The 14,225-nt window shown below is 41.8% G+C and overlaps 1 protein-coding gene across 1 annotated transcript; it reads left to right on the plus strand.

The window, feature by feature from the left end:
• Window positions 1–10,482: 10,482 nt before the first annotated feature.
• LOC132461213 (uncharacterized) lies at window positions 10,483–13,203 on the plus strand. Its single transcript, XM_060056268.1, has 6 exons — window positions 10,483–10,579; window positions 11,174–11,781; window positions 11,877–12,063; window positions 12,651–12,717; window positions 12,797–12,851; window positions 12,937–13,203. The coding sequence occupies exons 2-6, from the start codon at window positions 11,299–11,301 to the stop codon at window positions 13,201–13,203; spliced, it is 1,059 nt and encodes a 352-aa protein (XP_059912251.1). The 5' UTR covers window positions 10,483–10,579; window positions 11,174–11,298.
• Window positions 13,204–14,225: the final 1,022 nt, after the last annotated feature.

The raw sequence follows: 14,225 nt of genomic DNA on the forward strand, positions 1-14,225 counted from the left end.
CAGACATTTTTTAATTTGGGGAAGTGTAGGAGGAAGTGCTACTCGGTCTCTACAGCAGCTTCTTCACACTGCTGGCACAGCCGCTCCTGTTTGGGCAGCCATGTTTTCCTATGTCGGCCTGTTTCTATGGCCAGGCTGTGAGCGCTCAGTCTGTACTTTGTAACTAACATCAGTGACTGTGGTCAGGTAGGGGGGCACAGTGTACTGTCTGTTTAGGGCCAGATAACACTGCATTTTGCTCTGGGTGTGTGTTTTAGTGTTCCAATGGGTGAGGTAGGTTTGTTTCTGATGTTTTATAATTTGGTTGAGTCTAATTGATATGTTCTCCGACTGGTCCTGGGGCTGAGCAGAGGGGGAACCTGTCTGTGGACAGAGCCTCGGGACCAGCTGAGTGAGGGGACTCCTGTTCATCTCTTGGCTTGCAGGGCTTTGTGCTGGGAGGAGTGGGGGCCACTTCGTTTTAGATGTAGCCAATATTTAATTGATTGTTTTTGGATTTTTAATAGCAGGGTATATTGGCCTAATTCAGCTCTGCAGACGCTGTTATTGGTTGTCCTGTGTACCTGCAGAATGCTTTTACAAAATTCTGTGTTTGCAATTTCAATTGGAGGTTTTTCCCATCGGTCAAAAAGTTGGTTTGTTTGTGGGCCCAACACTTCACTTCCATAGAGCAGGACAATAATTGTTTGAAATAGTTTGAGCCAAATTAGAATTGGAATCTGAATGTAAATTTGTCTTTTGTCCTGCATGCTTTCTCTCTCAGTTCATTGACTGCTGGATTGAAACTTCCAGTGGGATTTATTTTCTGGCCTAAATAATTATATTCTAAACAGTTTTCTATTTCATGTGTTCCTATTGTGAAGTGCAATGTGTTTCCCAGACATCTGGGTCTTTTTTGGAATATAATGGATTTTGTTTTCTTAATGTTAACAACAGGGCCCAGGTCTGACAGTAACGGTCTAGTAGGTCTAGACCCTGTTGAAGTCCTTCTTTTGTGGGATTTAACAGGATTAAATAATCTGCGTAAAGCAGGAATTTGATCTCAGTGTTGTGGAGAGTGAGACCAGGCACTGTGGACTGTTCCAGAACGGAGGCCAGCTCATTTATGTAAATGTTGAACAGTGTAGGTGATAGACAGCAGCCCTCTCTCACTCCCCGCTCCTGAGAAATAAAATCTGTTTGCTTGTGTCCAATCTTGATGCTACACATGTTGTTTGTGTACATTGATTTTATTATGTCATATGCTTTACCCCCTACACCGCTTTGAAGAAGTTTGTAATATAATCCAATGTGCCAAATTGAGTCGAATGCTTTTTTGAAATCAATGAAACAAGCAAATATTTAGCATTAGTTTTGGATGCCATATTTGTCTACTAGGGTGTGTAGGGTGTCAATATGATCAGATGTGCGGTGATTTGGTATGAATCCAATTTGACTTTTGCTCAGGACATTGTGTTTCATAAGGAAGTCTCTGAGCCCTCTGTAATTATCAGTGTCAGATTTATTTCCATTTTTAAAAATAGTTGTTATGAGACCACGATTCCAGACGTCAGGGAAGTAACCTACACTCAAGATCAAGTTGAATTATTTTCGAATAGCCAATCCGATTTTTTTACTGCTGTGTTTCAAAATCTCGTTTAGGATGCCGTCAATTCTGATTTTTTGGGCTAAAAGTTGTTTAATTTTTCTTCCACTTGTTTTTCAGTGATTAATAGATCTAAAGGGTTCTGGGAGTGTCTGATGGCCAATTCTAATTTGTTTAAGTTTTCTGTATTTTGCGTTTGCTCTGAATCTGATTTGGTAGGGATGTTGCTGTATAGGTGTATGAAGTGATTGATTCAAATGTCTCTGTGTTGTATAACTGGTTCTCTCTCTCTCTCTCTCTCTCTCTCTCTCTCTCTCTCTCTCTCTCTCTCTCTCTCTCTCTCTCTCTCATAGATCTATACACTGACTCTCGGTGGGGCGATCTAGGGGGAAGTGTTGGGTGCAGGTCAGGGGGGGGGGGATCTCCCCCCCTCCCCTGTATTAACATCCCATTACCTCCCATTCAGACTCATTACCATGACAACACCTCTGAGGACCGCCCCAGTGCATTCTGGGACAAAGCAGCCCCGCCCACCAGTCAGTCAGCGAGGGGGAGAGAATAGAGGAGGGGGAGGGACAGGAGGGGGAGGGAGGGAGGGGAGGAAGAGGGATGGAGGGAGGAGGAGAAGGGAGGGGGAGAGAATAGAGGAGGGGGAGGGAGGGGAGGAAGAGGGATGGAGGGAGGAGGAGAAGGGAGGGGGAGAGAATAGAGGAGGGGGACATAGTGCAGGGGGAGGGGGGGAGTGAGGGTATGAGGGAGGAGGAGAAGGGAGGGGGATGGAGGGGGGGGTAGGGGGGAAAAATAGAGGAGTGAGAGGAGGGGGAGGGAGGGAGAGGGAGGGAGGGAGGGAGGGAGGGAGGGAGGGAGGGAGGGAGGGAGGGAGGGAGGGAGGGAGGCGGAGAAGGGAGGGGGGAGGGATTTTTAGTGAAGCAAGGCGGACAGGCAGCACAGGTGTGTGTGTGTGTGCGCGTGCGTGTGTGTGTGTGTGTGTGTGTGTGTGTGTGTGTGTGTGTGTGTGTGTGTGTGTGTGTGTGTGTGTGTATGTATATATGTATGTGTGTGTCTGTGTGTGTATGTATGTAACAGTAAACATGTTTCAACGGCGAAAGTGTGGAAAGTCCGGCCCGCTTTGTATTGGAGCGCGCCCGCTCAACACGGTTAGCCTGGATTTTATATGTTATTAAAGACTTAATTGCAATACACTTGAAAATCTAAGTAACATGCCATTGCTATACAGTCCTGAGTGAATTCTACTCATCATCAGTTATTGGTGAATGCATGAATAATTTCAAGTCAAATTACCTTAAACTTCAATGTTTTTGTTACACCACGCCTCTTTTTCAAAATCCACTGAGTTGAGACGCCGCAGTTGCAGACCGCGACCGTGTCCGACAGTCCAAGCCGGACCGCCACGCTGAGCCCGACAGCCCTCCGACCATACTATAACCGTTAATGCTGTTGCGTGAATTCGAGGAACTACTGGTGAGCAACTGGAGTTTTTGGTTTTTTCTTTGTGGGGTGAAGACGTTTAATGTTAACAGGTCCGACGGACATTTTAAGGCGCTAGCTGGCTGTCCACTAGCCGACATTTCTTCGGTGGGGGAGGGGTTGTTTGCTAGCAGTGTAAACTGTTCAAATGTTCGATATTCATCACTCAGCTTAGCCTGCTTCCTATGATAGAGCTAGTTTTCTCACTCTAGTAGCTTTTTGTGAGCAATAAAACATCACAGTAAAGACTTTCACCGTCTAGATACCACACCGGGATCTGGACTGAGACGGCGGCGGGCTCTTTGCGTGCAGGGAGAGAGGAAACGCAGTCCCGTCGCTTTTCTTTGCTGTGCTACTGCAACTAAGTTCATACATTTGCCCATATTGTCCCTCCAAAGGACATTCAGGGTCATTTCGGCTAATTAGGGAACATTAGAAACACACAGTTTCAATGTTCAGACACTACGGAAAAACTGTTCAAAGCAGAATTCAAACACAATGATTTGGAAGTGCAAGTATTGTGCTTTTAGCTGTGAAAAGAGAGCAAAGCTGTTGAAACATTATAGGCTCAAGCATAGAAGTTACGGGAGAATAGAGCCATTTCCTTGTTCACATCAGGAATGTCTGTGTATGTTTAAATCACTAAATGCACTTAAAGTGCATGTTTCCCGCGTTCATACCAAAACTGCATATCAGCAACTAGCAGATGGACCAGTTAAGTTTAATTGTCAGTCATGTGAGTTTGCTGAGTCTTGTTCAGAGAATGAGTTTTTCACTCACTTGCATTCTGTGCATCTAAAAGTAAACCATAAGGTCAGATGTCATTATAAAGACTGTAACTTTGGAAGCAGTGTTTACTCCACGTTCAAAGCACACAAGAGCAAAGTACATAAAGAACAGAACTGGAAGAGGTTTAAGTCAGAAATCGTTGTTGATGATGTTTTAAGTCATGATGGTGATGCTGCAAAAGAGCAAATGTCAGATGCAGATGATATTGAAGACATAGACGAGGTCAGTGAGGTAACCAGTGACCGTGATCTCCATGATTTAGAAAAGTAGGTTGTGCACAACTTAGCATCTCTTCTACTTAAGATGCAAGCTGTTTTGCACATTAGAGAGTGCTGTGCAAGATGCGGTATAACAGCTTTGGCAAATCAATCAGCTGTCACAACCACTTCTACAAAACAGAATCAGGACTTTATTAAGCAAATATAACTGTCACATGGATGAAACGTTTGTTAAAGAGTTTATGAGTGCTGTGTCAGAAAGTAACATAATGTCACATTGTTCCAAAGATGGACCTTTAGGAACTGCCAAAAAAAGAGCAGCCTATGTGAACAGAGAGTTTCCACTGGTAAATCCAATTGAATATGTTGTGGAAAAAGGCAAAAAAACTCTTGCATATGTTCCAATTGTTCCCATGATACAGAAGTTTCTTAACAAAACTGATGTTTTAGACAAAGCTATGTGAGAGAAAGGACCTGTATTCCCACAGGAATACAGGTCATATGCAGATGGGAAGTACTTCAGCGAAAATCATCACTTCTTTCAAAGGATGAGTTCACAATTGCTCTTGGCCTTTACATTGATGACTTTGAAGTAGCCAATCCTCTTGGAACATCAAAGTTGAAACATAAGATGTGTGCAGTTTACTGGGTTATTGCGAACATACCAGCAAAATACAGTCAACGCGTGGGGTTATGCAAAAGTACTGCAACCTCTGATCTATGATCTTCAGTTTGTTGAGCAAAATGGCATTTTCCTGGAGCATTTAGGTGCAAGGGTCAAAGGTACTGTTATGTAAGTTGCAGCGGACAATCTTGGTGCTCACTCTCTTGCAGGATTCTTGGAGAGCTTCAGTGTCGAGAAATTCTGCAGATTCTGTTCAGCCAGTAGAAGTGACACTCAACAGCATGATGTATGTTCTGGTTTCTTTCACATGCGAGATAAAGAATCCCATGATAGGCAGGTGCAAGAGTTGCGAGGGGATCCTAGATTGGGTCGCTCTTATGGTGTGAGAGGAGCAGGTCCTTTATCTCAAAAGCTAAAGCACTTTCATGTGGTGAGTGGGTACCCTCCTGACATCTTGCACGATATCTTGGAAGGCATTGTTCCAACCGAGGTGTCACTGTGTCTTTCAGACCTGATAGGCAAACATTATTTCACACTCAATGTGCTGAATCAGGCCATCAGGTTCTTGACAAGCTACAGCTTTAACTTGCAATACCAAGATCCTGAATTTAACAATGAACTGTGTAAACTCACCGATCTGTCTGAGCTCCCTGAGAAACCAACTATCAAAATCATTCCAGTGATCGAACTTATACCAGTCCATGAAACATGCAGTGACACAAGCAGCCAGGCAGACACAGATATCCTGTCCATCTCCTCTTCAGACAGAAGTTCTCAGTGGCCAGATGTATTTGAAATCCCCAAATTCCCAGTTGACTACGTCAAGGTAACCTGCTGTAGCTCAGGGATGCCACATATCTGAAAGAGACAAAAGAACTGAAACATGAAATCCTTGAAAAACTGGCAGAAACAATGTATGCATTTAAAGCATACCCAACAAACGAAGAGTTTGTACCCGGGTCGCCCTCTGGCTGGGATGGATCGAAGAACAGTCAAAAGTTCAAGATGGGTAATTATGGCGCACCGCCGTATTATAAAAAAAAAAAAAAGACAAACTCAACATATCTGGGTTAACCCAGCAGTCTGTACAAAGGGCAGCTGGGGCTGGTTCAGACTACACGATTTCAGCCTTTGCCCAGATTCGTTCGAAAAACCCACGAAGAAAAAAAATTCCCACGGACAGCTGGAGCTCACGGGCAGTGTTTACTAACTAGTAAAGTCAAGACTAGTAGAGATGTCATACCCGCCGACACCGTGGATAATCCATGGGTTGGGTGGATTGCGTGAAAAAAAGTAATAGCCTACTGGGAGGAATTGCGGCCGGATCTCGGTTGAAATAAATAATATGTAGGTTAACGTATTGACAAGACAAACGGCAAACTGACAAATTTGACATACAATTTTCTATAAGCTCCCTGCATTTCACTGTGCGATCATCCCTGCTGCGTATGCCCTCACACACATTGGTAAAATCATATGCTGGATGCTTTATTCTTTCTGTGTGGCTTTAACCCTCATAGGGTGTTCGTTTTTTTGTTACACAGGAGGTGCTGCTGGGTCTGGTGGACCCATTGCATTTTAGGCCTTTTAATTCAACATAATCAAACTTTTTTAAAAATACTCACCAAATGGTTACTTCAACCCAATTGCAAGTAATATAAACAACACATATGTTACATTTTTTCCCTTTACCTTTGTTAAATCACATTTATGAATAGAGGTGCCACTCGTTTTTGTTTATTTTCGTATTAGCATGTAACAAAATAAGGAAATGCATCATAAAACAGGCATAACTGGGAAATTATCAACATCATTAGAAATTGAAACATACTCAATAACATCTATCTGAACAACACAATAAAGCCTTTGAACACAGCCATTATACGTATATCAGTCTATACCACACATGAGGGGCAGAGTCTCACTGTGTGTGTATTACATATGTATTGCACTGGCTGCATGTATATTGTGTTTTATATTATTAAGTGTTATGTATATTGTGTATTTGTCTTTTACGTTTCGGAGCTGGCTGATGCTGATCCTCCTCTTCAAACTCATTGTCAGACTCTGAATTTTCAGAAATGTTATCCTCACTTTCTGAAACTGTTTCCTCTGCATCACCATCAAAACCCTCTGTCTCTTCAAATATCAACGGTAAGGCAGTCTGAACAGAGAATCGCTTTGCCATCTTGATCAATTGTGGTATGGAACCATGCTGACAGAGATTTTTTATAGTGTCAGATCCCCAAGCTTGGTTCCCGCAAGACAGAGGGTGAAATGTGTGGGAATATGGGTGTAGATAGTGTTGGGTGTTCCAATGTTGCAACCTTGTGCAGGAACAGTGGGTGCACACTGTGGGTGCTCACACCAAGGGCCCATTCACCTGCTTTAGTCTCTCCTCACACACACACACACACACGTACACACACACACACACACACACACACACACACACACACACACACACACACACACACACACACACACACACACACACACACACACACACACACACACACACACACACACACACACACAGAGGAAGAAGGGAAAATGAGGGTGCACAGAGGTGATTTCCCCACTTAACTAGCGCTAGACATTACAGCTCCTCCGCGCATCTCTACTAACTAGACTTCACTGCACTACGCAGAGGACCGCCATCATAATGCCTAGTGTAGGAACTCGGGATCCATTGTTATTTACACTTTGTTGCTGCGTTGCTGCTGCGTGTTTGATGAACGATACAAAGTAAAGATTCTAGCGCATCGCACCCTCGAATCTTGTAGTGTGGCCAATCTTCTGACGAGGCAAGGTCCGAGGGGGGGGGGGGGAGTTAGAGAATACTTGGTATGCACAGAATCTATGAATTGAATAGTACTACTACTAATAATAACAATAATAATAACAAACTAGTAGCATAAAGGCTCAACACTGTGTTTTAGTCATTTTTGTTTGCTTTCTGAAAGCTCCTCAACCCCATTCAGTATGACCCTTTATGTGTCATCACCATTCATATCAGTACCAGCAGTTTCTAAGTCATTTGTAAGTAACTGATATGTCATATTTTGGTTCTCAAAGTTCACCAGATTGATCCATTTAAATGAAATCTATTCAACATTTTCTCCCGGGGGGGGGCATGCCCACGGACCCCCCTAGACGATGGCAAGCCCCCCACCATAGTCTCCAAAAGTCCTGTGGGAAACACTGTCCCACACACACACACACACACACACACACACACACACACACACACACACACACACACACACACACACACACACACACACACACACACACACACACACACACACACACACACACACACCTCTTTCTCTTGTACTCTGTTCTTTCCTTACAAGTCTTACCTGTAAAATTGTGTTTTCAATACACGTGAGTATCCTTAATAACTGTTACTTCTACTGTGTTGTATTCAATGTCCATTATCTCCCAGACAAATGAGCCAACAGACATTCAATGTCTTTGCCTTCGAGGGCCTCCAGTCCTTCTGCCTTCTTCAAAACAGGCTCTGTAAGTAAATCAATTTGTTGAACATGTTGCAGATGCATGTTGTTTCTGCTCATTTTCATTTTGAACCATAAATGAATACCATGTGTTATAGGATTAATTAATGTTTCAGACTTTTTTTTCTTTTTTGCCGAATACAGTTTTACTACAAACAATTTGAATAACTGTATGATTGATTAATAGCACAAAATGGACTGAAATGGATTGAAAACACTTGGCTACAAAAAGCTAGAAAGAAATGTGCTCAGTTAACATGACTCATTTTGCTGTGGCTATACAAAGGAAAAGGAAACAGAGCCAGGAGTCATCCTGTATATGCAGTGTGTTTTTTCTTTCTTTCAGTTTATTTTCTTGGGGGGGTGGTTAAATGTAAACCTGTCTGTCTTGATTGTCTCCTCTTTGCTGATCTGTTTCTTTCCTCCTTTAGGATGACACTGACCAGGACTCATACATTCAAACTGCAGTGGGACTCCTTTGTATTGATGAAGAAAGAATGGTAAAGTTGGTTCCTGACTGCTTGGTTGAAATGTTGCACTTCTGACATGTTGCTGCTTATGTTTATCCATTGTATGTTATAGATGGGCACTGAAATATGTTTGGTCGGAATTGTAAGGAAATACTTCTGATGTTTCTATATCCACCCACTCCTAGCATTAAGAAGTGAGCAGTGGCAGCATTGTGAACTTATGGTTAAGAATTTTCCTGCTACAGTTTGAAGCTTATTGTTCAGACTTTTTTGCACACTTTTTCGATAAAGAATTTTGATGTAATTTGTTGTGATGTTAGTGTGACCGTATTAAATCGTCCAAAGTTAAAACAACTGACAAAGATTGTTTCGAGGCCTTTAAATTTGTTTTAATGTTTTATGCTAAATATCGTCTCAGGAGCTAATGATTCAAGGGTCATCTGTTAAAAACAGATGGGTCTCCATCCTGTAGCACAGTGCAGTGCTCAGAGTTTTAAGTTAAATTGTAAAACAATACAAACATTTTACTATCATTTTAATAGCCTGACATTAAGCTAAAACTTCTTAAGTTAAACAAAACACAAAAGCAATGTCACTTTGTTGTTTTATTTTGCTCACTATTTAAAGGTTCATGCAACACCTTCAATATATTTTCTGGACTAACTGGGGAAATAAATGAACATTACAAGTGAGTTTGAAATAAGTCAACTTGGACTTAATTGCATTGAACTTAAAGATATGAAGTGTAATAATTGTGCAAAACGATTGCACCTGTAAACTACTTAAAGGAGCATTTCACCGGTGGAGAAATGAATATGCATTGCAATTGGGTCCTATATGTAGTTGAGTAATGAAATAAATGTCTAATTTGGTGCCGTCTTGACCGAGAAAAGGCAGAAAGTGACTTTTTGTCGCTTGTGGATTGAAGACAACTCCCACCATGCACCCCGATGCACAGCTTCGCAGGCCACTCCCACTGATCTAGATCTCCGCCTATCAGAGACCTTGCGGTTCCGTCTACCAAGCTGATACTGCAAGACAGCTGGAAAATCAATTCAAACCACATTTCTAGTGAGCTCTTGTGAAGTCATTAGCAAATTACCCCTCGTTTGTACTTCTTTCTTGTGAAATGGTGAACTTTTGCATGGTGCTGGGATGTTCAAGCAGGACAAGGAAAGGACAAGTAGTTAGTTTTCATCGCCTACCAATAAGAAATCAGTGCTGCTAGTAAGCACTTCAGGTTACTGCTAGAGCTTTTGCTACTCGGCTCCTCGGTCGGCTGCTACCCCACAAAACCCGAGATGAATTATTATGGATAAGGTTATGTCTTAATATATTTACTGTTACATGACGGCCAACTTATAACTCCTATTCGTTTGGTTCACGCGACGGCACTGTAGCTTTGCGCGCACATCTTGACGACCGATCTCACCCACTGACCCATTGATTTCAGTGGTAACTCAGCAACCACAATCAAACGACAGACATGCCGGCAATTTGTTGTGCAGTAGCCCACTGCACAACGCATTGCCGGCATGGCTGTCATTTCATTGTGGTCGTAGGTGTTGTTGTTGGTATTCTATAGACGTTTGCTGGTATCGATGTTCTACGATGTTTCACGTATGTTAGTTTTATGTTATTAAAATGTTTATTGATCATATCTCATTTCAGACTCTAACAACGTCTGCTGCAGCTTTGTTCTCGTTGTCAGAAGATGAGGAAGACCAGTCAGCGCCAATGAAGAATCCTCCCTCTGGCAGAGCACAGTTTGTAAGTTTGTACAGCATATTGTCTGTAATGGAATTATAAAACTACTGTAATTTGTGGAATTTAACATTGAAAATAAATCTCTTTTGTATTATAGTCACCAGGCCTCGATACCAGTGAATTGAATTGAATTGAATTGAAAAAGTTTTTATTTCAAACAAGTAAATAATAATAAAAAATAATAATAATAAACAATCAAATAAATGAAACAAGTGGACAGTTACAATAAAGTAATGTTTACACACAATGAAAACCACAAAAGAAGAAACTGTCTTACACTTGCTTTACCTGTTCGAAAAGGGGTGAGAAGAAGAAAACTTATTTAATCTCACCCCTTCTTCCTAATTTATTAATCTATAATGATTAGCTTCCTTATATAATAATCATCAAAAAATTATTGTATATTAATATACATTAGTTTAAATAATTGTATATTAATATACATTAGTTTACAATATGATACAATTCATTACTACCTGCGTATTTATCTAATAATATTGTCAAGTTATCTTTTAATAATATCTAATTAAACATTCAATATTCTAAAGTGATTGTCCAATATATACATACATGAAAACATATACACTATGTTAGACACCTTCTTCATCCCTGTACCTTGTAAAAATCAATTCTTTGTATTTTATTTTAAACTGATTAATGTTTGGACATTCCTTGATCTCCCCACTCAAACTGTGCCAGTAGCCTTGAAGTTGGTGAAACCGACGAAAGCTATCGGTCTGAATCAACCCTCACCCCCACATCGGCGTCGTCATCAGAGGACGAAGGTGTAAAGGACTGGCTTGAAAAGAAGATTATTGTCAATGAATCCAGCTTCATGTCACTATTCAAATTTTGCCAGATGTGTGGGAAACCGATTTCATCGAAGACCATCTTTGATTCTGGGGCACAGAGGAGGGTGAAATGGATGTGTCTTGGGGGCCATTCTGGGACCTGGACATCTTCACCTGACGTAAGAGGAATGCCAGAGGTTAATCTCCTTTCAGCTGCAGCTGTTCTGTTCAGGGGCGGCACATCCACGGAACTCTCAGACTGGTGCCAAACCATGGGACTCCAAATGATTGGAACAACTACGTTTTATAACATTCAGAAGGCGTACTTGCACCCTGCTATTGAGAACGGTTATAGGGAGAAAAGAACAGAACTCTTGGCAAGAGTTTATTTGGAACAGGAAGATGGGAAGAGTCCACATTTGGCAGGTGATGGCCGATGTGACTCGCCAGGCTTCAATGCAAAATACTGCCACTACACCTTTATGTTGGACGACACAAAGGAGATACTCCACACAGAACTGGTGCAGGTAAGATACATATAAATGGATGCAGAATAACAATAATGGAAAATTAGTCTTTCTATGTTGAACAATTTGATGACTTATCAAACTTGAATCTTTAGTGTACAGAGGCCACCAGCTCCGGAGCCATGGAGCCACTGGGTTTTACGAGAGGAATGACTGAGCTTCTGGACTTGGGCCTTGACGTGGAGGTGATGGCCACGGACCGCTCCTCATCAATACAAAAAATAATTTGGGAACAATATCCTAGTGTCCAGCACGAATTTGACATCTGGCACACAGCCAAAGGTATGTATTTTTTGCCATCCTTGTAAACATACACACGCAATTCTTCTCCGGACCTTCCCCCATTGACGCCTACCCCCCATTGATACCTCATGGTATCACTCTGCCCAGATCTGTACAGCCTCGTTGAATTACTTTCGTTCAAGAAAACACACAATCCACACGTCTACACTTGCTGAGGGAAGCAATGCTTCGAAGCTCTGGGAGGGGGTTGAGAGTGAGAAACTAGAAGGTGTGTGTGGAGGCTATCTTATAAACCCTCTGCATGGATGTCAAAATGTTCTCAACACATAGCAAAACAGAATCATAGGTCCTGACATGCGTCATATTTGGGTAGTGCTCCCATTATCAAAGTTTGGTACTTCACACATTGTTCCGCCCACTATCCACAATTTTGCCTAACTGATCACCACACCTGTAGTTCTACCTAAATCCCAGTGACAAGCCACACCCTGTGCAATAGTAGTAATAGCTAAATAAACCTAAACTAAAAGGATATATATGGCTAAGACAGGGTGAATGGAGACGATACAAAAATAATTGGAAATTATTGGTGTTTGACCAAAATTATGCTGCATTTACGATCACAGGTTTCAGGAAAAAGATGCTGAAGAAGGGGAAAAAAAGGGGCAATGAAATCCTTCTTTCATGGACAAGGTCGGTGTTGGATTGTAATCTTGCAGAAGTTCCTTTGGTTTACAAGGTTTAAAATTACTAATTTTAATATCGTTCACAGGTCTGTCGTCAACCACATGTGGTTTACCTGTGCCACATGTAAGGGTGACGTAGAGGTAAGAAAGCAAAAGCTGCGATAAACTCAGATTTTTCTTTATTTTTTTAGTAATAGTATTATTGAGAATCTTTTCTTTCACACAGGCACTGCAAAAACGGTGGAAGTTCATTCCACACCATGCTTGCAATGAACACGAATGGACAGATGGTGACGGAAATCGTCATCGGTGTGAACACACTCCTCTTACCGCCCGTGAGCAGAAGAAGAGGATGTGGATTGAGAAGGACTTGGTGGCATTTCAGGACCTGTCGTCGCTGGTCCTAGACAAAAGGCTATTGAAAGACCTCGAGAAGATGGCTCTCTTCAAACATACTGGTGAGAATAGATGCCCTTTTACTCTCGCATATTAACGGCCAAGCTGACACTATGGGGGAAGTAGACATGTCTGCAAGGCTGCAAGGCATCTACACAACAGGCCTGGCCTCAGTATCAGACTTAGTGGCTGCAGTGGGAATGCAAATGTGAACTATCTTAACCTCTCTCAGTTAGAGAGAGTAAGGGAGAATGTATACAATTCATTTTAATGTGAATAGTAAGTATATAAACAAGGTTAATGTAATTTGTATATTTTTGTTATTTTTGTTACAAATCTTCTTTCAGATTTTCTGTGTAATCATATTCCTTGTCATTTACAGGAGAACCACGGTTCAAGCAGGTGTACTGCAAGAAGTCCAAACAGTGGATATTGAAAACCATCTTCACGCCACACACCACCGAGTTTATCAGACATCTAATCAATAGGGTCATGGACAGAAGACATGACCCTAACATAACGTTAAACGTCCCAACCTCCTCACTCACCCTGGCACAACCTGCTTTGCCAGCCAACATTGCCCCTGTACCTAAACCACCAAAGGAGGCTGCCACAACCTCGTTCAAAAGCCGCTTCTGAGACCTCAGCCCAGCACCCAACTCCATCTCTCTCTGCTCTGCTCTGCTATTCTGTATTCTATTACACAGAAAATCAAGGGTCTCGGGGCTCCTCACCCCGAGAACAGGAGTACCGATCACTGTCATATGATGGTGCTAATAAAGTATTGTTAATTGATCCATTGACTGCTGTTGTGGTATTCCTCGTAAGAGGTTTGCGCGAAATATATATTATAATATATTTAGTTTGACCCGGTTTATTTTAATTTGTTGTCTACCCATGACAAACTTCATTTGTGAATAAGAAATATAATGTAACTCCTGCTCTTGTCTGTCTACACCAAAGTTCAACATTATAAACTTGGAAGGAGGTAACTGATATGCAACTAACTCAGTGCAATTTAGACTTCTGCTATTGTTTTAATCTAAGGGAACAGTAGCTTAGTAGCTCCACTTGTGAAATGTTGGTCGTCCAATAATATAATTATTTCTCGGATATACA

Source organism: Gadus macrocephalus, chromosome 7, assembly GCF_031168955.1.
Source record: "Gadus macrocephalus chromosome 7, ASM3116895v1".
In the NCBI taxonomy this organism is placed as follows: domain Eukaryota; kingdom Metazoa; phylum Chordata; class Actinopteri; order Gadiformes; family Gadidae; genus Gadus; species Gadus macrocephalus.

Coding starts and splice junctions, on each gene's coding strand:
- LOC132461213 (XM_060056268.1), top strand. CDS start 11,299: ATGTCACTATTCAAATTTTGCCAGATGTGTGGGAAACCGATTTCATCG. Junction 11,782..11,876: donor TCCACACAGAACTGGTGCAG/GTAAGATACATA, acceptor TTGAATCTTTAG/TGTACAGAGGCCACCAGCTC. Junction 12,852..12,936: donor CATGTAAGGGTGACGTAGAG/GTAAGAAAGCAA, acceptor TCTTTCACACAG/GCACTGCAAAAACGGTGGAA.